Raw genomic sequence first — 27,943 nt, 5'->3', positions numbered from 1 at the left:
CACACACTGTGTACAAGGATTCGCGGACTCTGGAGCCGGCTGCTTCTGTACTAAACAGCTACACTGAGGCAAAAGGAAAAACATTATGGACTACCCCCCCCCCCGGTTGGTCAGTTTGCTTTGTTTTGTTGAGAGGAGAATCTCTTTTTAAACTAATGGGATCTTTGGGGGGTTGGCTTTAATGACTTGGGAAAAAGGAGGTAACAAACCTGCATAAATGTACGTTCATGTTCTCTCTCTCTGTCTTTCTCCCCCTCTCTCCTCTTCCCTCCCCTAATTTTGATTTACCATTCCATGAAATCTAAACATTTGGAACTGGTTAGTTAGTTAAGCTTAAAAGCCCACTGGCCCTCTACGGCCCGCCTATGACTGCAGGCCTCCCTGGTATCCGGCCACCTCATGTGCACACAGAAAACAAACTGGCTGAGGAGCACAGCACAATCAGTGCTGCTCTTGGTCACGCATGTGCAGAGTCTGGCATGAGGTAAGAACATCTCGGTAGGAAAAGTCCAGCTCTGATTCCACATTTGTAAAAAAAAAAAAAAAAAAAAAATTCCAACTGAAAATGCTGACACGTGCCTGAATTCCAGCCATTAGAGGGAAAGAGAAAAGTTCTAGGACCGCCGTGGCTGTCTCAGAGTGTCCCTCCCTCAATACAATCCCAGCAGTGAGGAGACTGAGACAGAAAGATCACTAATTGAAGGCCATCCTGGATTACAGAGCAAAACCCTAATACAAGCACACACACAACGAAGAGAAAAACAAACACTTGGCCCTCTCTCTGTATGAAACACCACTGCTGCTGAACACAGTTCCTACCTGTCTAGAGTTATTAGTAAGGGGGGAAAAACGCTGACTACTAGTGATTTTTAAATACACAAGGTAAAATTTAGAAAGGCTGGTCAGTAATCCAAAGGCTACCGCAACCTATCTTAAAGGGTCCAGCCAGGACATTGTTCTGATTTCATAGCACTGATTTAGCTCCAAACTGGAAGGTAAGTAAGACATATTCCTTATGGTGGGGCATTACTATGAGTACCAGGAAGCCAGTGTCTAAACTAGAATTTCATATGATCATCATTTTCACTTCTGCATACTATCCTGACAAGCAAGCTTTCAAACAGGAAGCTCTACAAAGATGTTCAAGAAGGTGCTTGTTTATAATCATTAACAAAAGAAAATCACACTGGAAAGAACCAAAATAACCACTGGCTGGCATTAGATCACAGCAATTAGCACATGAATGCTTGGGAAGCTCAGGCAGCAGCTGCGAAGGCTGCCGTGGCCAGCAGGTAGTGTACAGAACTGTGTGCCCCAGAGCAGATGAAAATACACAGACCACAGACCTATACACAGCACATTAACACCTGCTTTTCTAAAAGACACACAAAGGGCTGGAACAGTGGCTCAGCAGGTAGGCTTACTGGCTGCTCTTCCAGAGGACCTGGGTTCAATTCCCAGCACCCACACAGCAGCTCACAACTACGTGTAACTCCATCCCATTCCAGGAAATCTGATGCCCCCGCCTGCTCTCCAAGGGCACTAAATGCAAGTGATGTACAGACAGACATGCTGGCAAGACACCCGCGCTAATAAAATAATTAAAAAGTACAATAAAAAGGCACACAAGAGCTGGAGCTATGACTCCATGGTAGAATGCTGGCAGAACACACATGAAGCCACGGGTTCGATCTCTGTTCACACATACACACAGCACACACAAGCTAGACATGGTGACTCACATCTGTAATCCCAGAGCTCAGGAGCCGAGGCTGCATGAGCAACCGCAAGGACAGACCAAACTACAAAGCAAGTTCCAGGTCAGCCGAGGCTACACAGAAACTGTCTATGTAGCAAGACACGAAACAACAGCCCTCCTTCCAAAAAAGTGTGCCAAAAAAAAAAAAAAAATCAGTTCTATACAGAGCAACCAAATGTGGTCCCTGAACATATGCAAACCTGCTTAAAATACACATCACCAGGCCTGACCTCTGACCTGCTAAGTCAGACTCTGGATAGGGGTTGATCTGTCCCTCACATGTTCCTATGGGTGGGAAGGCCTGGGTCACATGGGCAGGCAGAGATCACAATGGGACAACTGTCATCTGAGGTCCCTGAGCTTCAGCTGTATCTGTGCCCATCTCCTCCTTGTAATAAGTGATCTATGCATGGGTCCTCCAAGTCAGAAGTCTCTGCTTTGTGGTGTCGCAGATGCCAGCATGGGTCAGGTACGCTGCTGTACTAGCTGTGTGTCTGTACAAGGAAAGCTCACGGATGGGAGACCAAGGTTCCCCAGGGGGCTGCTGAGCAGTGGGGTCGTGAATCCAGGCTGGGATTCTCCCCTAACTCCCAACAATCCTACTGCTCTCTGGTGCCTTCTGAAACACAAGGACATGACAAACGGCCAACTGTTATAGGAAGAAGAGACAGCCACCAGGGAGAAGAGAGACTGAACAATGCATGCCTTGTGTAAGAAGAGCTACTTATAAAGTCTTTTGTTGTCCTGTTGTTCCAAGCTTTCACGCTACAGGCAGCAGCAAGCAGCTGGGCTCCTGGACCCTGTGCCATCCTTGCACTTCCTGGAGCTGCTGTCTAGTGGGGCAGCAGGACACAGAGCAGGAGCCTTGAGGGAGAAGTGACAAGCCTTACAGAGAACTGGCCATGGCACCTGTAAGTCCCGATCAAGCCTGTTCACCTCGAAGGAGCTGAGAAGAAGAAATGAAGAGGAGGCGGCAAAGAGAAGAAGAAAAGAACACACACGAACACACACACACACACACACACACACACATACATACACACACACACACACACACACACACACACACACACACACACACACGTGCTTACTTTACCCTCATTAATTTCACAGCCAGAAGTTGGAGAAAAACAAAGCAAAAAAAAAAAAAAAAAAAAAAAAAATCTCTACTGACAACATTTCTGAAGGAAAAAATAAGTTCTACAAGACTTACAGAAGCCTAAAACGATGAGGTTCATAATACTTAACACTTGATCAAGAAATGGCCACACCATTAATTTCCTACTATTGCTATAAACTATGATCTAACGCAGGGATTATAACTGAGTGATAGTTTCAAAAGAATTACTAATTTCCTGCGCGTTATGGCGGCACGTGCCGGTAATCTCAGTGCTTTGGAGGTAGAGTCAGGGGAACTGCGCGTTTCGGGCCGGACTGGGCAACACAGAAAGACCCGTGTCTTCAAAAATAAAAACAAAACATTAAAGATTAAGAAAGATCCACCTCTAAAATGGTTCCCTGTGTGTATGCGTGTATACAGTATGCAAGGGTTTGTGTGTGTTCCCATATGTGTAGGCCAACTGTGTACAGGTCCGTGCATGTCCATGTGAGTGTGTGAGTGTGTGTGTGTGTGTGTGTGTGTGTGTGTGTGTGTGTGTAGGTGTGTATGAGTCAGCCTCCTTTAAATTCACTGCATAGCCAAAGATAACTGTGCATGCCTGTCCCTCCCATTGGCTGTGCCACCATACCAGGTTTATATGCTAAGGATGGAACTTGGGTACTCCTGCATGTTAGGAAACCACCCTACCAACGGAGCTACCTGCCCAGCCTACCTGTTCTAATACAGAAGTGCCTGGTGTTACCGCTGACGGAGCAGGCCATTTAAAAGCCTATTTCTAGACCAGCCTAGATTTCCTGCCTTCACTTTCTGATAAAGAACCAGCAGAACTTTCACTTGAACAAGAACTTTCCAGATTTCACTGGGGAGGAGGGCTGAAGAGATTTTTACTTCTGGGTTTGAGAATGCCAGTGACTCAGGCTCAACCTTTTCTTCTCTTGGGTATGGGAGGCCATCACCACACACTTGTACTCTGATAAAGGCAAAGAACCCCTGCTTGAGGCCACAGTACAACTACAGAAAAATAAGCTGCAAGTCACTCCACTGCAAGGCACTCACTGAGCCTCAATTCTTTACTGTATAGCAATATATAATGCTTTTCTAACCTGAAAGCAAATATAGGCCTCACCTCTCACCTCTCATGACCAACTGACTATTTCCTGTATATAGGCCAGATTTACAGCTGTATCCTTTTGAGAGTTCAGATTCTTTTCACAGAGAACTGACGAAACAATGTAATTATAGCTTCCTATAATGGGAATATCCAAAAGAAATAAAAATTTAAAAAAATCCACCACTGTGAGGCAGGACAACAGCAATAGAAAGATTATTCCTTTTCTCTACAGACTAGATTTAAAACCTCTGAAAATCAAGGCAAGTGATTTTTAAGGAATGGCAAACAAAAACTCTGAGAAGTCTTTGTTTCGGGCCTGTACGAGGCCCCACCAGACTAGACAAAACCAAAATGGAGTCACTGGCCCTAAGTGACCGTTTGCCACATAATCAAAGCAAAACGTAAAGCCAGAGCTCTGTCTTCTTTGTGCTGCCTTCCAAGCCCCACTGTTCCAATAGGACCCTCCAGAAGGACTTCCTCTATCGCTTCATTTATCAGAAAACAAAGTCAGTTAGAGCCATATGTTTGCTGTTATTCTATCTTCTGAAAGGTGTAAGGCACACCGAAGGATCTTTGTGTGATTTTTATCCACTCCAAATGAGTTAGGCGGCAAGTCAGAAGCATGACGCCAGACGTGATACAGGACACTGGCTGTGACTACCTCCCTGTCAGTCCTGAAGTCACTCACCTCTCAGGCGAGGCATCTCTAGGCCGGCAGCTTCCTATAGGAACAAGAACCCCTGTATCTGTTACTTCAAAGCAGAATATTGAAATGCTGGGGTTTCCAAGGCACCTTCTAAAGTGTGCTGATTAGCATTCATAGTTTGAAGGAGGGTCAGGGGTTGGCTCTTTCCCATGGGGTGGGTCTTGTGTTGGGCCAGGCATTGGTTGGACATTCCTTCAATCTCTGCTCTCTGCACTCTCTGTTCTATCTTTGTCCCCACTGGTCTTGTAGGCAGGGTAAATTTTTGTGGGTGGGGTGGTGTTCCGGTCCTTCCACTAGGAGTCTTATCTAGTTAGAGGGTGGCCTCTTCAGTCTCCATAGCCCCTACCAGGAGTCACAGTTACAGTTCCCTTCATATCCTCCCAGAGGCCCGTCCCAGACACTTTTAACGATACTCTGCTAGGCTCGCAGACAGGAGCCTATCAGAGTTGTCCTCTGAGAGGCTCCACGCAGCAATGGTTTGAAACAGATGCTTAGACTCACAGCCAAACACTGGGCAAAGCATAGGGAGTCTAGTGAAAAAGTAGGGGGAAGGCTGAAAGGACCTAGAGGTGACAAAAGCTCCAGAAGACCAACAGAGCCAACTAACCAGGGCCCAGAGGGACTTGTGGAGTATGAAGCACCAACCAAGGACCATGGATGGACTGGACCTAGGTCCCCTACATATATGTAGCTGGTGGGCAGCTCAGGCTTCATGTGTGTCCACTAGTGAGGGGAATGGGAGCCGTCTCTGACATGGACTCTGTTGCCTGCTTTTTGATCGCTTCTCCCTGACAGGGCTGCCTCACCAGGCCACAGGGGATAAGGACAAACTCAGTCTTCATGTGACTAGATGAGCTGGGGTGCATGGGTAGGGGGCTCCCCTTTTCCAAGGAATAAGGAGAGGGATATGGAAGAAGGAGGGGAAAGAGGAGGAGGGAAGGTTGGGCTGGGCTGGGAGGAGAGGAGGGAGGAGGTTATGAGCATGACTGGGATGTAAAGTAAATAAATTTAAATTTTAAAATAATTTTGAAGAAAAAGAAAGCAAACCTGCCTTTATCTTCTGTGTCAACATGACACAAATTTGGACATATCTGGGAAGAGGGATTGTGAGTCGAGGAGTTGTTTTTATCAGATTTGCCTGTGGACAAGTCTGTGGACTATTTTCTTAATGATTAATGTGAGAGGGCTTGGGTTTCTGTGAGTGGTGCCACTCCTGGAAAGGTGGGCTTAGGTTATATAAAGCAGGCTGGGCAAGGCATGAGGAACAAGCCAGTAAGCAGCACCCTGCCCTGATTTGTTTCGGTTCCTGCCTTGACTTTTCTCAAGGATGGATGTGACATGGAAGTGTAAAATAAAATAAACTGCCAGGCATGGTATCCCACGTCTTTAATCCCAGCATTCAGGAGGCAGACACAGGATCTCTGTGAGTTCGAGGCTAGTCTGGTCTACAGAATTCCAGGATAGTCCCTGCCTCAAAAAAAGAGGGGAGGAAGGAAGGAAGAGAGAGAGAGGGAGAGAAGGAAAGAGGGAGGGAGGAAGGCAGAGAGGGAGGGAGGGAAACCCTTTCTTCTCCAAGTTGCTTTTGGTCAGTGTTTTAGTGATGGAAACCCTAACTAGATCACTTTCCTTTATGAGTGTCTATCTGAGACCCACGTGACTCCCTCCTCCTTTTTCTTACCCAGGGATGGACAGCTGATCCAGGAAGAGAGAAGAAGAGCTAGCAGCCTGTGGAGGGGCAGCCTGTAGGAGTTAGGCCCACCCCTAACATAACTGACGGGGTCACGTGGGCAGAAGCAAAAGCACCAAGTCAGGTTTTCCTCCTCCGCACATCCTTCAAAAGAATGCTCACTGCATTGGAAATCCCAAACTGGGGCTCCAACAACTCTCAGAGGGTGTCTAACAAGAAAAAGGGGCAAGCTCAAGCAGGTCCCAGGTTCCCTTTGAACGCAGGAAACCTGATATCTTGAAGGGCTGCCCAAGAAAGCAGCCCGAGATTCAGGGAAAGGTCTGTGATTAAGAGCGTGAATATTGACCTCACAAGGTGTGCGCATAGGAGGGAGAGGAATGTAGCGAATAAAGAAAATGACTTATTAGAACGCCGAAACGTCTGTCAGCACCTGTGTCCTTCAATGTGCAGGAATAGCCAAGCCAAGAATGGGTCTGGACACTACAAGTAAGTGCAGGAGAAAAGTGCTTAAGTGTGCTGAGGTTTCAGTAAGTAACTTGATGCTTTTAGTTTCAATCTGAAATGTCCCCCACCAGCTCATGTTCTGAATGCCTTTTCCCAGACAGCGGCTCTGTTTTAAAAGGCTGTGGAACCCGTAGGAGGTAGGGCCTAGACCAGGCAGAAGCAGGTCATTAGGCAAGGGTCTTTGACGGTTACAGCCACCTTGCTTCCTCCTGATCAAAGAACATGAACAGCCTGCCCTGCCACATGACTCCTCTGCCATGATGGACCAAACTCCTCTGAAACCATGAGCCTATGTAAATAAACTTCCTTCACGTGAGTTGTCTCTCTTGAGCATTTTGGCCACAGTGACATGAGAGCAAAAAATAGCTTTAATTTTTTAAAAATAAATTTGCATAAATAAACTCTTAAAATTAGGGTTTCTTTATAAAATGCATTATTACCATGCTTTCTTATCTGTTTCTACACTACGGTTACAGATAACTTGCATTTAAAACAAAAAAGAAAGGAAGTGAAGCTAGGCACAGTATCACATGCCTGTTATCCCAGCACCTGGTCTACAAAGCAAGTCTAGGACAGCCAAACTCTGCCTTTAAAAAAAAAAAAAAAAAAGAAAGAAAGAGAGAGAGAGAGAGAAAGAAAGAAAGAAAGAAAGAAAGAAAGAAAGAAAGAAAGAGAAAGAGAGAGAAAAGAAATGAAGAATGATTTTATAGAGTCAGGCAGATGAGTTTAAAGCCAGCCAGAGCTATATAATGAATTTGAGGCCGGGCTTGGCTATATGAGACCTATTGGCTATATGAGACCTAAGAACAACAACAATAATAAATTACTTCAGAACAGAAAAACACTAAGCACATGAAATGCAACTGTTTTGATTTTCTTTCTTTGACACAGGGGTTCTCTGTGTAGCCTTGGCTGTCCTGGACTGGCTTTGTAGACCAGGCTGGCCTCGAATTCACAGAAATCCACCTGCCTCAGCCTCCCTGAGTACTGGGATCACAGGTGTGTGCCACCATGACCCGCCTTCCTAACTCCTGAAGAAAGTCAGGGTGAGCCACAGACACTCCCGGCTCCTCACACTGGAAGGTAACCATGACTACATGTGGGGAGGAAAGCAGAAGTTTGCTGCCTCCCTGGGGGAAAAAAAAACCCTCCTCAGCAGCCGGGAAGGCGAGCCTCCTCTGCCCTTGCACATCCCTCTTGCCTCTTCCCTTCTCTTAGGTCACAGAACTTCTCTCTCCAAAACAACAGCAAGATTTGCTCTCCTGGTACCAAAACATCTCATTGGTGAAGAACTCAGTGACGCCAAGTCCAGATCCCTTACTAAGACTTGGTTTCTGGGCTGGGAGATGACTGGGTTGGGAAAGGGCTTGCCGGGCAGCTCACAGATCTGAGCTTGATCCCCAGCTCTGACGTAAAAAGCTGGGCGCAGCGGTGCACACACACAATCCAGCTATGGGGAGGTGGGAGCCAGTTAGCCAGCCTGGCTGCTTGGTGAACCCCAGGCCAGCGAAAGCTGTCTCAGAAGAAACAAGGATGGTGTCTAACACAAAGGTTGGGTTGTACTCCATCCTCCATGTGTATACATACATGTACACATGCATACAGACTTGTGCACACATACGCACTGGTACATACATTAACACAGCCACGTTTGTTTTTAAGTAAACTAGTTCCATTTTGGCAAAGCTCATTTAAACTAAGGGTTCCTACACTGGTAGCAAGTGATAAAATACTTCAGACTGTCTTTGTAATGTTGGAGAGCTCCTTAGACCCTATATAAACTTTAAACTCACCAATATTAAACAGAGCCCACGGGACATGAGCTAGCATCATCAGCAAATAAAGTGACTGAACACAATTTAAAACCTCAAATTTTCCAAAAGATCCCAAGGCCAAGCTGTCCCCTCTGCACACTGCACCCTAATCCCCTCCAACCACTGCCACAGCCCACACAACTGCACTGCTGTGAGAGCTCAATGGCATTGGTCTTACTCAGGGCTCAAGATCAGGTCTGAGGTTAGTAGTGGGAGTGGGAAAACAGACACACCTAAACATTAAAAACAAATATATACTATTACTGTCAAAAGGAAATGGGTGGTTGAACAGACAAGCATCTTGGTGTGGAGAGGCAGCAGGGTCAGAGGAGGGGCCTGTTGTCCCCTGAGGGCCAGCATGAGTAGAGGGAACAACAGGATAGATAGACTGCAGCGCAGGCCAGCAACGGCCTCTCCTGAGCAGGAGGCCAGAGGAGATTTCACAAGCTGGAGCCTAGCAGTAAGTAGCATCCATGGTGGAGATGACCATCTCAGAGGGGCCCACATCCTAGGAGGGACCAGACACAGTCATAACTGACTCAGGCTTCCTGTAATCCCATTAGGAAAGATAAATCTAAACTCCCTTGCATAACTTCTAATAAGTTTTTTTAATCATAATACCTTTAACTCGGGAAGAGAAAAACGCCAAGCCATAGACCTTTGTTTCTCTATTGGCCCAGAGTATTTTTTAAATTCCTAATAATTTGAACTGTTTCTTCTATATTTAGAAGCATCACATGTATATGTAACACAGAAATTTGCCTTGAAATAGCAAGGAGACTAATAATGAACAAAGTGAGCAAAACAGGTTGCTGGGAATTTTTTCTTATTACTCCTACCAAGGAGGGAAAAAAAACCAGTAATCCTGCACATACAGCATATTATTAAATAAATACATGAAATCCATCTTGCAAGTAGAGAAGGTTTGAAAGAGAAAAGGGAAATTGGAGAAATGACAAGAGGGGGAAACAGGGAGAAGCCTGCAAAAGGCACACACTGAGAGCAGACAGGGACACGTAACCTGGGGTTGAGAGGGAACAGAGTTATCTAGCAACTTTGAAAAGTAGAAGCTGGCTGGCTTCCTCAGCATCTCAGATCCATCGTCTACTGTAAGCTTTGAGGGGACCATAACACCAAACTAAATGAAAAATGCTGACCCCTGAGAAATCTGTCAGGCCATCTTCACTCTGAATGGAGATGGTCAACCTTACTGCGCCCCTGAAGCAGTAGGCAGGGCCATCTATTTCCAGCCATTGGGGCATAGAGGCTTCACAGCAAGCCAAGACCTGAAGAAAGAGCTGACCAACTCCCAGGTCAGGAAGCTGAATGGAGACAGGGTCTGAAAAGAATCTGAGCGAGACTATCTGACAAATCCACCCCATCACTGCAAACACAGGTTTTCTAGACACTCAGCAACCATCGGTCAAATATGCAGTTATTTCCTCAAATGTCACCACCAGGTCAAACTGCTCTTCTGGTGATGATGAGACCGCCCAGGGGATGGATAATACTTTCCAGGGACCCATATATAATAAGTGCCTCTCCTCTGTCAGGCTCTCACACATGAAAATGAATTACTGCTTCCATGCTTGGGCTGCCTGAAGGTCAAACTCTGTAGTTCCTCCATGAAAATGCACTTTGCATGAAAAGCATCTTGACTAAAATCGGGGCGGATGCAAACGCGGTTAGTCCCTTTGCCGACTCATTCCACAAGCAAAGGCCAAAGGTCTCCTCCTCCCCACAGCACAGGACAAGCAGGACCACATAAGCCAGAATCTCTGTTCAAACAGCCCTGGACTCTTCTAAAAGGTGTATCTCTGTGTGCCTGCCTCCCTTCCCGTAACTGCCCCAGACTTAACTCTGCACCTGCCCTCCCCATTCTCCTCAGTGTCACCCCGAATATACCGGAAGGCTCTCTTCCTCGTCTACCACAGGTACTCATTGGTGTGGCTGGTCTCTACTTGTTCACCTCGCCCTACCTGCATCTCCACAGATTTCGGAGGCCTACCTGTCACAGGGCGGGCCTGCTCCTGTCTTTTGCGTTAGTTTCTCTGGCATCCTGAACTTTGACACGTGGCCCACCTTTCTCTCTTAAGAAGGCTTCAGCTCTGAACACATCTACACCGATGTCATACCTAAAGATGTGGTAGTCTTAAAGAGGAAGGACACACTCACTGGCACACTTCCCATCCACAGGGGAAGTCTGCTTTCTTTCTCCTTGAACCCTGCTGCACTTGGTGACACAGTTCTAACTACTGGGATAAGGCAAAAGGAAATAAGTAAATATTAAGTTTAAAATGACAGCATGTGACTTACAAAGCAAAATGATGAAAACCCACATAGCTCATGCCTGCCTCTTCCAGGAACCCCGCCTGAGGAGCCGTGATGGAGACTGCAGGTACTCAGAGCCACACGTGAGAGACATGGCCAACAGAAACAGCTATCCAGGGAACCCAGCAGTTGGAGTCTCCTAGCATCACCCCTCCCCCGTCTGAGCGCTGGGACTCTGGGTTAACCCCCCACCCCCGCCTCAGTGTCAGGTCTCCGGCCGAGGCTGCTCCCACCCAGAGCAGCAACAGGTCATCCAGTTAGTGCTTCAGCTGTCTGAGGGTGAGTTGGTTGCCCAGCCTTGGGAATGGCAGCAGACCTCAAACATGAAGGGCTCCCATTACCTTCATTACCGTCTGGTGTCTAATCCTGTCCTTATTGTCTGGCTATCACAGTTTTTCCGCATACAATATGAAACCCTTTCTCATCTTTTTCCTTGGATTCCCACCTGAGTCTCTAGGCACCTGGATTATTCTCCCTAAGGCCTCCCAGGAACCAGCACCCCCACCCTCCACAGCCTCCTCAAGTCTGGCCTGGAACACAGTGACACACCCTACCTGACTTTCATATTTCCTATACAACGGCCAACTGACTTTTTTTGGGGGGGAGGGGAGCGGTAGGGGGTTCGAGACAGGGTTTCTCTGTGTATCTATGTAGTCTTGGCTGTCCTGGACTCACTATTAGACCAGGCTGGCCTCAAGCTCACAAAGATCTACCTGATTATGCCTCCCTGAGTGCTGGGATTACAGGTGTGGTGCCCAGTTTAGGCACAGCCATTTCTAAGACTTGCCAAATACCTTCCTTGTGTACTAAGTCTTCCTCATAAAGTCCCTTTTCCTCTCCCTCTCCCTCTCTCACCACTCACTCCTACCACACTTGGTTTTCGTCAACTCAAGCCCTTCAAACACCACAGAGTAGCTTCAATGACACTGACTTCTCACGGCTCTTGACTAAAGTCCAAAATGGAGGTGGCAGCTCCACTGAGAGAGCAGGAAAAGCTGTTATTTATGTTTCACAGGTTGTTTCTGCTATATTTTCATGTGCTGGACAGAGAAATAGTCTCTCTCCTGTGTCTTCTCTTAAAAGGCACCAACTGGGCTATAAGGTACTGTGTACAAGCGTAAGGGCACAAGTTCAATTCAATACTCAATTCAATATTCAATTCAATACCATAGATTTGGTTGTTTAAAAAAAAAAAAAAAAAAACAGCCAGGGTGACTGTGTGATTCCAGCGGCAGAGGCAGAGACAGGAGGATCACCAGAGCTCATTTGAAACCAGAACAGTCCATCCAGGCATAATCATGCCAAGCAGAGACCCAGCCTCAAAAAACAGGGTAGAGCAGAGCTCCTTAAGAACAACCCTGAAGACTCTAGCCTCCAACGTATACATGCACATGCATGCGCACACACACACACACACACACACACACACACACAGGGAGGGATTGAGGGTCTGAGGGAGAGAAGGAGGGATGAGAAGCAGTAACAGTATTTCTCTTCTGTGGACCCATCCCACGGCTGCTGGTTTCCTCCCTGGCAGAGTTACGTGGTTTTCACAGCATCTGCCTCCCATGTCTGTCAGTCCAGACTGCCCCTGAGCCTGTGGCTGGTCCCCTGTGGAAGTGTCTCTAAAATACATGATGTTTGGTCTGCAGTAGGCTCCACTGAGTTCAAGCTCTCCAGAATCGCCGCACGTTCAGCCTCAGGGTCAGCAACACCTGTAGCCACTCACAGGCATTCGCTTCCTTTTCACAAATACTTGGCACCTGTCAGTATCAGAGAGGTGAGCTGACCAGCCCAATGGCTCAGAAAAAGTCACGTGGAATCACGTGAAATCACCCACGTGATTTCATACCCAACATTCTTTGCCCTCAACATTTACAATTAGCTTTGAGGTGAAAGGATGGACAGGTGGGCTACCTTCCCACAGAACAGTAGGAAAAAGACACTGAATAACTTCTGGATGACTTTAAGTTGGGCAACGATGTGTGCATCTTAGCGCAACGTCATGGGTCAGGAGCCCAGACCTGTCTGTGCTGAGCACCGTGCTTTGGAAAAGTTACTTTGTAAATCAGGGTCACCAACAACACTGCTCCCAGAGCTTGTCCAGATGCCAAAAAAATAAAACAAAAACAAAGAAGAAGAGGAGGAGGAGCCTCAGTGCACTTAGAATGAAGTCGGCTCACAGAAAACACTCCGGAAACGCTGTCATACTAAAAGGACTCCAGAAAATGCAAGCACTGGGAGGCAAGGCTGACCCTTGTTCCTTCAGATTCCAATTCTGCTTTAATTAGCTGTGAGGAAAACATTTCTGAAACGTGCAGCATGCCCCGCTCAGCCACCATGAACTAAGCTGGTCTTGGGCCCAGTGCTATTTTCTTAGAAACAATAGGTTTAATTGGGGCAATGTTTCTGTACAGCTCTTCGCATCCAGCAGAGTCGATTTTGGGAAGCTGTGACTAACTGTAACTGCGCATCCAGAAACAAATGAAAATGGCGGTGGTGGTGGTGGTGGTGGTGGTGGTGGTGGTGGTGGTGGTGGTGGTGGCGGCAGTGGCGGTGGTGGTGACTCCAGCAGAGCACTTAGGAACAGCTGACTCTCCAGTGGCGTCAGAACCCGGGGTTCCAATGCAAGTCGCTGCCAGGTGCAGACTCATTTTCCACAGTTTTGGGAGCTCGGGGACAACCATGCTCTGAAAATCATAAATGGAAAATTCTAGCTAGGCTTGGTGGCTCACACGTGTGAGCCCAGCCACTCGGCAGACTGAGCCTGGCGGTTCTGGACCAGCCTGGGCTACAGAGTGAGTTCCCAGCCATCCTTGGTACAGCGTAAGAGCATGCCTCAAACAACAAACAAAAAATTCTAGATGGAGATGCTTCTAAGTTCTAAAAATACCTTCTAATACGGTTCACTGATATAACTGTTCTGTATCATTAGTGTTTTAATAAGTTGCACACTACTGTAACAATGTACAAAGCGCTGTTTAAAGGTCTGGGCACCTATCCAGTAGATGGTTTTAGAACATCTTCTACAGTAGGAGGAACAAATGCACACTGACATAACCCTGTACACAGGAAACTGCAAAGCTGGTCATCCTTTTGATAAGCACTCCATAAAGGCAAAATGTTTTTTTCCCTTTCTAGAGAAACAGGTCCTCTTCACTATGGTCACAGAGCCCTATGTCCTTTACAACCACATTCAGAGAAACTATTCCAAGATGCAGTAAGGGGACTCAGGATGTGGCTCAGTAGGTAGAATGCTCGCCCAGCACACACGAGGCTCCAGCACTGGGTAAATCAAGGTCCACATCATGTCCCTGCAACCCAGCACTTGAAAAGAGGCAGGAGGACCATAGAAGTTCAAGGTCATTCTTAAGCCTGGTCTACATAGTGAGTGCCAGGACAGCCAGGGCTACACAGAGAAACCCCGTCTCAAACACACACACACACACACACACACACACACACACACACACACACACAGAGTAAGCATCACCAACCATTTTACGTAGACATGACATTCTTACAGACTGCAGAACGAAAGAACCAGTCTCTCTTCTACTTACAAAACACATTTTCTGCAGGGTATGGAAAGCCAGAAGCATATTTGAACATATATTCCTGTCTCCCCGCGAGCCAGTTTCTCTGCCTAATTCTCAGCTTTTCCTGACTACTCCCCTCTGACTCCATTCCAGAAGTCTCTCCAGTCAGCATGTGTGTGGTGTGGCCAGTGCTTATGGACTGCCTCCTGCAAACACCCACGCTGAGCATGGGGCAGCTGCCCAGGGACATTTTGTTTCCCGCTGAGCACAGACCCTAGCAGGCTGGGTGAACCACTTTCTTTCCTTTTCCTGCCATATGCCCCCATGCGTATCCACACTGGATCCAACAACCTGAGGATGCAACAGGGATCATATGATCCTCCAAGTTCCTAGGCCAAAGCTTTCTATATGCAGTTCTGAAACTGAATTTGCATCTGTCTGCAACATGAAGCAGTGTTTGTGAGCTAAGGTATATATGAATGAACAGCTGAAACCCGTTTTTAGTACTCATTACCAAAGTATTTAAAGTCAGAAGACAGACTTCAAGAAAGAAGGATCAGTGACACTCAGGGACATGCAGCATGCCCAAAATGTCACCTAAAGGTATGTATTCAATAGTATATTTTGTTAGTTAAGTTAGCATTTAAAAGTTCAACACAGACAAGTGGTAAGGAAAACAGAAGGCTGAGAATTGGGAAATCAAGATGGTTTGGCAGGAAAGGAGGGATAAATGTGCAAAGTGCTTTGGGCCACAGAGCACAAAGGTTGTGTACAGAGGAACAAAAAAAGCCTTTGTTATGAAAAGGAGGTAAAAAAAAAAAAATAAATTACTTAAAAAAATAAAAACTCAAAAGGAATCACAAATAGCTATAATAAAAAATCATCTATACATCCTAGGAAATAAAATTTGAAACATAAAGAAGGCTTTTTTGTTTTTGTTTTTTGTTTGTTTGGTTTTGTGTTTTAAGAAAGGGTTTCTCTGTGTAGCCTTAGCTGTCCTGGACTCCCTATGTAGACCAGACTGGCCTCAAACTCACCAGGCCTGCCTCTGCCTCCACTTCCCTGACTGGCTTAAAGATGGCATTTTTCAGCCATAACTTTCATTCTTTTTAAGGCAGGAAATCAACAAAGAAAAAAAAATTAAGGAAGTAAAAAGGCAAGCTATGGAACAGAAAAATACACTGACAAACCACAAACATAAAAGATCAGTAAAGAACTCTTCAGGTCAACAATAACCACATCAGAAAAAAAAAAAAAGGCAAAGGGCTTCAACGGACATTTCTCTAATAAGATACACAGTATGCAAAGATGCAAACCATTTCTCACTGTCAAGCACACCTCCCAGCCTTTAGGAGGACTACCACGCAAGAGAACCAAAAGACCAAGTGACCAACCCTGGGCACCACTGGTGGGAATACATTTCAGAAAATACGAAGGTTTTCCCAAAAATTTAAAAGTCGGCCAGCCGTATTGTTTAAGAATGCCACATACATCTGAGGTGAAAACAGTATTTGAAGGAAGTATGTATAGGCCCATGTTCCCTGTGGTACCAGACACAAAAGCAAGAGGAAGGAGTAGAAGGAGCATTGTCCAAGAGCAGTTGAATAACAAAGAATACATAGAACACACATGCAACCTAATGTTACCCCTCCCCCCCGGGTGGCAAACACACACACACAGACATTTCAGTTCTAAACAGTGCTCCAAAGAGGGCGAAGAGAAGGAAAGAAGATACGCCTCTCTGTGCTGGGACTCGGACAGGTGGACAGACCCAAGGGAACAGGAACCAAACACAGCAGTTGAGAAGCATGGACTTGAGGAACGGAAAGCACATTTCCTAAAGAAGGGGTAATTTTCCTCCTACCTCTGTAGCACAGAGCAAGCTGGGCCCGCCTTTGTGAGGAGTGGTCCCCTAGCCAGGTATTAGAGCAGCACATCTGGATTAAGTCTTAAAGGACAGCACGATGGCGCACAGCCACCTAAAGAGGATTCCATTCTGTCCTACAACACTGGAACCGCAAAGCCATAAAAACGGCTGTTGTCTTGTTCGGAGCTATGGCAAATTTCTTATTATCTAACAGCATCCAAAACAAACTGCATACGTAGTAAGATTCTGACAAACATTATTCAAGGTATTCAATAAAGGAGGAAAAATAGTCTAAGCTTTGTGTGCTACTGCCCACTTGTAATCACAGCACTCAAGAGGACCACAAGATCAAGACCATCCAGAGACACACAGTAAGAGAATCAGGGAAAGATGTGGAAGAGGAGGACAGAGAGATAGACAGAGGAAAGCAGGGAGGGAGAGAGGATGGGGGGAAGAAAAGGAAATGGGAGAAAGCAGACCAGTTTCTACAAAAAGAAAAAAATGACAAGCTGTTAGCATTTCTCCTCAATTGCCACATGGGCAGGTTAGCTGTAATGTTCTTTTGGAAATAAAATCTGGCAAGAATGGTAAAGGCAAAATCTGACAGCAAAGGAGGGAGATGCGAGAAATGGCTTGGTTTACATCTTACGAAGCTAGCTGCTGGCAGTGAACATGGAAATCTGGGAGGAAAGAACAATGCGGGGATGGAGTGTCTGACAACAACGGTGCTTCGAGTCTGGGAAAGGAATGGTGCTGGGGGACTGGCCGGCCACTTGGGGGTGAGGAGCTGGGATCCTTACTTCACACCCCTGATTAAAATAAACTCCAGATGGACGAATATTTAAATGTAAAAACTAAAGCCACAGAAACATAAAGTCAACAAGAGGAAGGCTTTTCTAGGAATGATTCATAAGCTACAAGCTGTAAGTGAAAAGTATCATTAGAAAGTATTTCTACTTGGGGGGTGTGGGTCACTATACAGTCAAAGAAGAAACCGCAAATGAGGAAAAGCAAACATTAGCACCTCACACTGTGGACAGAAGGTTGTCCTTTGCACAACAAGGCGGGAAATGCAAACAGCGCACCAGAAAAACTGGCAATGGTTACAGCTGAAAATGAAATATAAGCGTTAAACACATCCAAAAAAGGGGGACACACTTTCCTTTCAGAAAAATACATCAGCCAGGTGTGGTGGCTCAGGTCTGAGGCAGAGGCAGAGGGCTTACCACAAATTTGAGGCCAATCTGGGCTGGAGAACGTGTTTCCAAATAAAGAAGGGGGAGAGGTTGGAGGAGAAGAAAAGGGATGGCGACAGCGGAAAACGTGCAAGGACACCCTGACCACGTGGTGTGGGGAAGCAGATGTCCACGCTTGCCAGCGGAGTAACTGGCACATGATGTGGCACAACCAAAAGTGAACAGTCACACTCTTCTGAAGAGTTCTTCCCACACGCGTCATGTTGCTGCAGTCCCCTTCAGAAGAAAAATCCCAGCTCGGGGCACAGCCTGCCAAAAGGCAGGCCATGCTGGCTGTCTAGTCACCATCCACACCATGACCAAGGCGACGGCCACAGTGAGGCCTTTTGTCGGGGGCCTGCTGACAGTGTCAGAGGGTTAGCGCATTGTCATCATGGCGGGGAGCAGGGCAGCAGGCTGGCAGGCACGATGCTGAGCAGTAGAGAGAGGAGGGAGGAGCGAGACAGACACAGAGAGAAAGAGCAACAGAGACAGAAGTTCGGACCAGCATGGGCTTTTGAAACTGCAAAGCCCACCCCCAGTGGCACGCCTCCTCCAACAAGGCCACACCTGCTAATCCTTCCCTGAACAATCTAGGGAGGAGGTACTAGATGTTCAACCGATGAGCTTGGGGTGGGGGCATTCTCATTCAAACCAACAGATGGGCTTATGGATGGTTTTTAACTACATACATTGAGTAACAGGTAAGTACATCCTGTTAAGGATATCCTGGCCCCACCTTTTCCTCCTGGAATAAGATGATGCTCCCATGAAAGATATTCTCTCCATACCAAAAACAAACAGACACAAACAAGGCAAGTTCAAACCTGTGCTAACAACTTTGGTCCTATTCCCTACCCTTAACCCCAGCACTCAGGAGACAGAAGCTCAGTTAGTTCCACCCTGTTCTACATAAAGAGAATTTTTCTCCTTCCATACACATTTTAAAAGTCTATCATGAGAAACAAGTTAAATATTGCCTATCTTATACATAAAATAGTGTATCTATAAATAACCACGTCTAATGGTCTTAAAAATGAAAATACGGCCAGGCCTGATGATACTTCAGATGTACAATGTACAGGCAAGAGGACCAGGAGTTCAAGGTCAGCCTGGGACTAAAAGAAACCTCATTCCAAAAAAATATAATAGCTAGGGAGATGGCTTAGTGGGCAAAAGCACTTGCTCTTCGGGAGAGTCCCTGCACGGTGGTAGTGCACGCCTTTGATCCCAGAACCCGGGAGGCAGAGGCAGGCACAAGAGGCCAGCCTGGTCTACAGAGTGAGATCAGGACAGCCAGGGCTACACAGGGTAACGTGGTCTCAAAAAAACAAAACCAAAACAAATAAGCAGCCCCCATGGAAAAAGCAAGGTATCACTACAAATGCCTGTGAACTGAACGCTGGGGACAGAGATAGGCAAACACCAGGAGCTCCTGGCTAAAATTCGGAGCTTCAGGCTCAGTGCGACTTTATCTAAAGGAGTAAGGTGGAAAGAGATAAAAGTCTCGCTCTGGCCTCGGAACACGCAGACAGCTAACTGGAGCTGCTGGGATTGTGTTCACTGTTAGAGCCTCACCTGGGTTCTATCCCCAGACCTGGTTCATCCAGCAGCCCCATCAAAAGGAACACAAGACAAGCTGTTCTGGGCTGGGAAGCAGCAGTAAGGTGTTCCGAAGCACGCACAGGCCCTGGGGGTGGGTCTGCAGCACGGAAAAAAAAACAAAACCATTCCACATACAGTTCCTGTGAACACGCTTCAGCCTATGTGCTGTAACTACCTGTGCATTGAATGTGTATGTGCACGGTCTTGGTTATTTTTCTACTGCTCTGAATAGATGCATGTAATTGGGGCCTTGCTTACAGTTTTATAGTGAGCCCATGACCATCAGAGCAGGGAGCACAGCAGCAAGCAGGCATAGCCCTGGAGCAATAATTGAGTTTACATCTGATCTACAAGCAGGAGGCCGAGAGCAAGAGACTGGTCCTGGTGTGGGCTTCTGAAACTTCACTTTCTCCAACAAGGCCACACCTCCTAATCTGTCCCCAACAGTTCCACACACTTAAATATATGCGCCTACAGGCTCATTCTCATCCAAACTACCACTTGCACAAACACCTATATATACACACGTAGGCAAGAAGCAGGTAACCATGGTTACACCACTGCCCAAGGAAGGGAGCCATTAGAGACGCAGAGAGATCACACAGGACAGCTTTTAGCCACTTTGAACATTCTATCATGTGCACTAAGTATCTGAAAACACTAGACAAAACTACGCTGACATCTGTTGTTAAGATATATTGAGGTGGACTAGAGAGCAGCCCTAGATGCCCTTTTCAGCACCCGTATGGTGGCTCACAACCTTCTGGGACTCCAGTACCGAGAATGGCCACTGCAACATGCACAGATACACATGCAGGCAAAACAAACACACACAAGAAATAATATAATCAAAATTTTAAATAAGTATATTAAGGAAGGATTGCTTGTGAGGACTGGGGTTTTCCTTCGGCTGGCAGTGCTGGATACTAAATCCACTAACTGCCTTGACAGGATCGGCAGCCTCGATGGCACTGAGCTACCTTGCCCGATTTTTACTTTTTTACTTTGAGAGAGGCTGGCCTTGAACTCACTCTGTAATCCCAGGAAGGCCTTGAACTTGTGATCCTCCTGCCTCCAGGTACTGAGGAGCCATGATACCTACCAGGCCAGAACTACCAAGCCTGGTTAAAATACAGAGTTTATTTTTAAAGGGTAAGTTATGAAATAGGATGCTCAGTGCTATAGCTTTATGCCATAGAGGGACAGACACACAGACATACTACGAATTGTCAGAATGGAGTTAAAAGTAGTTTGATTTCCTATGTCCTCCATGTTTCTAATTTTCCTAAAATAAACAACTATTTTAGTACCAAAAATGCACTTTTAGATCTTGAATTTTTTTTTCCAATTTTCATTAACAACTTAAGTACCCTGATTCAACAGGCATGATGACCTCAACCTATGACCCCAAAACACAGCCAAAAGGACTGCAGGTTCTAAGCCAGCCTGGGCTACAGAGCAAAACCCCATCTAAATCAACCAACCAATAAATCCTTTGATTTCTTTTTTTATTAAAAATGTAAAGACTGTGGTATCTGCACAGCTGTACCCAGCCAGTTTAAATAAAGTTTGAGAGAGTCTCAAAAAAGATTTTACAACAGTCAACAATTAAAGCGGTAAATTAACCCCAAGAGGGTGTAAAATGAGCTTAGCCTGCAACAAAGGGCTCTTCGGCACACACCAGGGGGGCTGGGCCTTGCTTTGTTCTGCTGTGAACTGGGGGTGTCTAACATGTTTTCATTACACACACAGAGTATTCTGTTTTAAGCCACTCCCACTACTCGGCTTTACCCCAGGCAGGCTGCCGCAAAATGGGGACTGTTGAACAGAGAGAGTAATAACCTGGGCAGGCCATCCAGAGTCTAGGGAGCAGCCCCTTTGGGATGCGGCTTCCCTTTTAAATAAATGACATCCCAGATCTGCACTCTCTCTGAGGCTAAATGGCTAAACACTGACAAAACATCATCCTATTATTGTTCTTTTCCTATCTCCTCTTCTCTCCTCAGGTTTCTGGCACTGGCAAACTTTCCTCTTCTGCTTTAAAATATTGTTTTATTTAGGCTAACAACACGCTCAGCGGATGGGTGAGTGCTGCTGCCATGTTGCAGTGTGGAGGTGCTGATGGGCATGAGGGAGTCCTTGCTCATAAATATTTATTCAGCCCCTTAAAGGAGACAGAAGGGCTTGTTTTCACACAGGCATGCTCCAGTTACCAAGCGGCGACATAGGAAACACCACACAGGCTAAGTTTCCTGGGCCCGGCCTAATGCCTAAGAAACCCTTAAAAGGCATTACACCATTGAAGGTATTTTTGAGATCCCTTGCAACAGAAGGAAAGTCTGGACAGAAAGTAGTAAAATAAAATAGTAGAACCTGGACCACATACTACAAAGTATCAGAGAACATGACAGAAAATTGTTCCTTTTTAAGCTTATAGGTCTGTTAAGAAAAACAGTAACAAAAAAAAAAAAAAAAAAAAAAGATTTAGGGCACCAACAAACAAGAAAATGGATGGAAGACCTTTCCCAACAGAGGTGATGTAAGACAAGAAAGAGTGGAACCGTTGGTGATGCTCCACACCAAGAGACAAGTGTTAAGAAAACTGCAGGCCTACGAAATGTAAATCCAGACACTTTCCAATCTAGATTTTTTTTTTCAAAATAAATAAAAACAACTGTAATGGGAATTTTGGTTTCTGTAAAAATCTCAGTTATGTTATGTAAACATGTTTTTGTTTTAATCCCAGCTGTAGGTTTTGGGGCTGCTTTAGCTCGTCCGCAGCAGCTGATCATTTACCTCGTGCAGGCTCTTAGAAGGGCGTGACCTTTGCCAGCTGCAGATGGTTTAATTCGGAGGACTCTGGAGAAGGACAGATGCCAGAGCTGGGGTTGTGGGGGGTGATCCCCGAGGCTGTTCCTGTTAGCTGTCGATGCAGCTTGACAAGAAGTGAAAGCTATCCTAGACCAAAGATTGAACTTGCCCCAAGGAACCCGAGGACACCAACCAGCAGGAATTAGCTGAAGAAAAACTACAACCCCCATAACCTTTCTCTCCTACCTTGTGTTGGGGTATTATTAGGGATAAGGGGTGGAGAAGGGAGACAGAGGCCTAAGAACCCCAATAAAATAGATTTTAAAAAATACATGCCAACAAACAACAAAAGTAAAAAGGAGTCCAAACAATTAAGGACACAATCCGTTTGACACACTCTGTCCCACACAACAAAGTTTGCTAGTGAACCTCAGGCTTAAAATTGCATATCTCCCTTCCACCCCTCATCAAGAAGCCAGGAGTCCCACACAGACTCAATACAGAACTACCTGCTGTATCAGTTCAAAGGCCCTTTACAGGTAAAGCCATCTGCCCTGCCCAACACAGCCTTATCACAGAGAAAAAGGAGCTAGGGAGACAGAGGCTGGCAGCTGGCAGGAGCTGCACATGGGGCTTTTCATCTTAGGCATCAACAAGCCACACTGAGTGCCAACCCTGTTCCCGGGGATTGGCTGATGAGACGCAGGCAGGCCACCTGTCACAAAGGTGTAAGGAAATCCCAGCAAGAACTGGCCTTCTCCAAGGGGGCTGGGTGCACAACTGGAAACAATGATAGCCAACAAATGAACATCTCACACACAGAAAACACTTGAATATTGCCCAGACTCACATTACAAGTCCGAGAACTGGGAACCTTAAAAGACAAGTCCCATAAAACCACACAGACTGCTGGAATGCTGTGGCGCCAACAGCTGCTGGGCTAAAACATCCGCTCCATTAAAACCCAGACACCTAAACCAAACAGCACGCTAGCACAAGTGGCAAGCAGTGACCTAAAAATAACAGTACATCAAACATGGTACAAAAAAAAAAAAAGATTCATACACAAACACGCACATATGTACCCCGACACAGCCTGCTTGAAAAGTCAGATGGAACACAGTGCTTGCTTATACAGGTGTCCTGAGTTTTCCAATACCAACTTTCAAACTCATTGACCGACAAAGGACAATTCACCTCATTATCTCAGCCAACCTACACAGGTTCAAAGAAGGAATGCAAATCGTTAGTTTGCCCCCAACCCCAGAGCCAAACAATCCGGACAGTATATGTGCAGATAGGTACATGGGTAGCAAAGGTACAAAAATATAACACACTATGTAAGGTTTGTAAGCGCGCACACAGCGAGTGTGGAATTATCCTGCGGGATAAGGTGGGTTACTAGGTTAAAATAGTCTATCTTACAAATCAATCCTAAGTAAAATGCACACAGTACAAGTGAAAGGTGGTTTTATTTTCATTTGAGGGGAAAAAAAAAAAAACAAAAAACAGTTCATGCTTGAAACTCATACCAGCGGCAAACACCAGAGGCAAATAAGCAGAAAATGAGGTTCGCAAGGGGAATGCCTCCTGAACCCACTTCGAAACACTGGGTATTTTCCTTAGCACTCCTATACCCTTTCCAAGTCTGCCATTCATACCAGTTTCACAGCAGTGCAGGCAGTATTCCAGTTGAAAACCATACCCTGCTCTGGTCGCTTCTCCACTAAGATTCTTTTCCGGTCAGTTGACTTGCTGTCTTAGTAAAAAGAAAGCCACGGTGCACAGAACCAAGGGTCCCCAGCTGCGAGATTCACCCAGACCACGAAAGCTCCCTTCCCCCCCCCCAACCAAACCCACAGGCAGCACTCGACAGTCCAGGGACCCCCAGTGTAGCAAATATCGACACCCAAACACTATGGCCACAGGCTCGCGGGCCACCAAGAATCCCAACTGGCCAGCAGGAAGTCTTCACTCGCCGTGGTCCCAACTGAACGCCATCACTCCCAGGACACGGGGTGACCCTGGGGCCAGCGCGCTCACGGCGGTCCTCCCCGCGCGCCCCCTCACACCTCCGTGGGCTCCGGCCCCCCTTCCCTCCCCGACACACTCGCACGCGATCGCGCACCCTCGCCGGAGCGCGCCGGGGCACAGTCGCTCTCACTCCCGCGGCGCGGCGCGGCCCCTCCTCCCGCCCGGCGCTCAGCAGCGGCTCCCGGGCTCGGCCGAGCCCCGGACGCGTGCCGGGCCGGGGTCGGCGGGACGCCGTTCCGGGGAGCGAGCCGCCGCCTACCTTGCTCGCCGCGGTCCATGTCTGAGCCGCCTCGCTCTCGGCGCTCCGCCCGCCGCGCTCCCCCGCGCTGCTCCGCGCTGCTCCGCGCTCCGCCCGCGCACTACCCACCCCGGGCGTCGGCGCCGCCCTCCCGAGAGCCGGTCCCGGGCGTCACCGACCACCTGACCGCAACCTGTGCGCTCCGCCACGTCGGCGCGGGCGGCGGCGCCGGACGGGAGCGCGGGGGGTCGGGCGAGGCCGGGGACCGGCTGGGAGGGCAGGGGAAGGGGGGACGCCGAGGCTGGGCCAGCCGCCGCGAGCCGGTGGCGTTGGCACTTCACCCCCAAGTTTGCGACACGGAAAGTTTCCTCCCAGGCTCCGGCTTGGCGATTGCCCCTTTCTCCGCCCCTGCGCACCTGCTGGAGGGGGAAATCTGTTTGCGAGGAAGAACAAGTCGTTTGGGTGACTTAAATCAGTGTTCCTGAAGCCATAGCCAGTCATGTTTGGCTCAGAATAAACTCCAGTTCCGTCTGAAGAGATGTTTACATGTATATGTGTAAATCTGTGTGTGTGTGTGTGTGTGTGTATTCAACATTAAGATAACTTTGGCACGGAAGGAAATTCTATAATATAAAAAAGACTTTGAACTACGTATGTCTGGGAGCGCAGCTTAGTGGTAAAAGTGTAGACCTAGCATGCGCGGAGATGGCACCCTTGAGACCAGCGTGGACAATATAACAAGATGTAAGACCTTGACTCGAATAAAGAAAACATGTCTTATGCCTTACCTCTTGAAGAGTTTACATACTGGTTCTAGTGTGTACATTTTCTCGTTTTCCTTCCAGTTGGGGAACCCCGGGTTGTGCAACTGAAACACTGCCCAGGCAGACCCTTACAGGTGCAGATTGCTCTCAAGGCATGCGCAAAGTTTGCTGGTTGGAGCTCAAAGAGAGGGTTTAGAAAAATGACAGGAATTCCTTCTTGGCTGTAACGTTAAGAGCAAAACAGAGATTTCAGCACCAGGGAAGCAGAGGAAGGAGGGCCACAAGTTTGGAGCCAGGATGAGCTATATAGTCTACCATGGGGGGTAGGGTCAGGCAGGCAAGCAGGCAGGTGGGGGTGGGGGGCGTTTCCCTTTTACCTTTCTACTTACAAGAGCAATGGACATGGTGCAGATATGAGGAAGAAAGCCAGGAACAAGTAAGATAAAAAAGCAGAAAGCATGTAGTCACATAGACCTGCCTCTTACTGTAGAAAAATAAACGCCTGCTTTGTAAAGCCATCTGGGCTCTTGTTACATGGCTCAAGTGAAACCATGATACATCGGGGCATTTTCTGTAAGGCAGGCCACAGTCTCAGTATTTGGGAGATAGAGGCAGGAAGATTAGGAAGCCATGGTCACATCTGGATACATAAAGAGTTAGAAGTCAGCCTGCACTATGCGAGACCCTGTCTCAAAAACAGAGACAAGGGGTCAGAGATGTGGCTTAGTTCTTGCCTAGTGTGTATGAAGCCCAGGGATTACAGCTGTGCACCATAACGCTAAGTTTACACAGGATCTTGCTATATATTGCCCAGGCTGGCCTCAGAATCTCACTATCAGCCTCACAAGTGGCTGAGACTACAGACATGACCCGCAGTGTACTGCTAGGTATTTCTCTCAGCTAATCCATTAGTGAAATGATAGAGAAACAGTAGATCGTTTTCCCAAAACATTAACTGAAACAATCACGAGCCTTGAAGAGATTAGGAAAAAGTCATAGACTGACAATATGGCTCACTTACATAGGGTAACTTTAGAATGCAGAAGATACTAGGTTTGTTCCCTGGCCCTGTCACCAAATAAATAGATTAAGTAGTAAGTAAGTGGAAATTTGGTACTCTGCCCTCATCATACATACCCCCCCCCAAAAAAAAACTAAAAGCCAGCAAAAAGAACACAAAATATAGAGGCATCTGGAAGCTTTCTGAAGGGACACCCCTAAAGTTTGGGGGCAAGGGTACCAACAGAGACCCTGGCTTTCTCTGGTTCTCCCCTTGACCATACTTCCATCCAAGAGTGGCCATCAAAAAGGTTATCTTGGGGAAGAGGCCAAAAGCCCTGACAAATCATGCAGGCCTGCCAAGGCAGGAGATTTCAGAGGTGCATGCCCGCAGAGGGGTCGGCCACAGGTATGAAGGTGAGCATCTCTTTGTAACAAGGTCTCCTACCCCTAAAGAGAGGTACCAGTAGTCATTTTCTAAAGCCAAGAGCCAGTGCTGTGGCCTCCCAGAAGCCTGGACCTAGAATCGCCAGATAAAATAAAGAGCACTTAGTTCCATTTGAATTTCAAATAAATAAAAAACTTGTTTGTTTTAGTGTTAGTGTATCCACCGTAATATTTGCAATATGTTTCACTGAGAATTTTTCATTATTCACCCAAAATTTTTGGGCATCCTATATTTTTGTTTGCTAAATGTGACAATGCAGAGCAGCTCTGACTTGCTGACTAATCAAACTGTAATGAGTACCATTTGGAAGCCATCATCACCCAGGAGAAAGACAGGTACTCTCTAACTATACTGTGAACCTTCATTGGCTGTGAGGCCAAGAGGTCGAAAAAAAATCAAGATCAGCTTTGGAAAGAAATCTGTTTACTGTTACGCAATTAACACTGAATTGCATAAGACAATAGGATGGGTGTCTCTTATAACCTCACTGGTGTGTAGAAGACCGTGAAGATGAAATGAAGAAGTTAAGGGTGTACAGGAATGGGTGCGGACAGGAAAGAGCACATGGCGCTAATGGAGGTTTGACATGCAATCCCTAAGCAGTAACAGGAAGCGACCTCACAGCATTGATCTGGGCTATGTTAAGAAAAGCCATAGACCACTTAACCCCCACTGCAGGCCCTCTGAATTCTAGGGCTTTATCAAGCTACACCGTGAGAGCTGGGAGGGGAAGGAGGCACAGAAGGAACACGCCCCTTCTCTCCTGAGCATCCATCATTGCTGTCGTCAAGGGCTCTCATTTTCCCATCCATCCTGAAGACGACCCACGGGTATGAATGTCATCACTATTTTGAATCAATGATAATATAATTAACAATATGCTTCTTCTTTTTGTTCAGTTCTTGGAAATGAATCCAGGATGCTGCTTGCTCATGCTAGGTAAGGGTTATAGCATGTGAGCTACATGCCCAGACCTGGATATGAGTCAGTGTCTTACGGACCATTTCACTGTTTCAGGGATAAAGGTTAGCTTTCCTAAGAATCAGTATTCTTCTTGCACAAATAGGGTAGGCCAGGACTGCAACTGCAGGAACAGGGCTGAACTGCCCGCTGCTCAAAGGCCATGCTGCAAGGCCAGCTACCTAGCTGAATCAGCACTGAATGCCCCAGTGTCAACCAGCACCACCCTAAGATTCTCCTCCTCTCTAAAATCTCTGGTCATGCTTTATGATAAAAGCACCAAGTACCAAAAAGTATTGAAAAATGTATTCTATTAACATAAAATTTATATGCCATAAAATTCACTCTTTGGAAAGTGCAATGGTTTTACGTTATCTTCCCAACAAAGATCCATGCTTACTCCTCCCCAAC

General features: G+C 46.8%; 1 protein-coding gene across 1 annotated transcript in view; it reads right to left on the bottom strand.

The window, feature by feature from the left end:
* Tpd52 (tumor protein D52) overlaps positions 1–24,645 on the bottom strand; it is a 196,106-nt gene extending 171,461 nt beyond the window's left edge. The window contains exon 1 of the mRNA XM_055603225.1: positions 24,383–24,645. Within this exon, the coding sequence (XP_055459200.1) occupies positions 24,383–24,401 (19 nt within the window). The 5' untranslated portion in view covers positions 24,402–24,645. The remainder of the gene's footprint in view (positions 1–24,382) is intronic.
* Between the last annotated feature and the right edge of the window lie 3,298 nt (positions 24,646–27,943).

This window comes from Psammomys obesus, unplaced genomic scaffold (genome assembly GCF_907164565.1).
Source record: "Psammomys obesus unplaced genomic scaffold, mPsaObe1.curated_primary_1811, whole genome shotgun sequence".
Lineage (NCBI taxonomy): Eukaryota > Metazoa > Chordata > Mammalia > Rodentia > Muridae > Psammomys > Psammomys obesus.
This window is presented reverse-complemented; position numbering and strand designations above follow the sequence as displayed.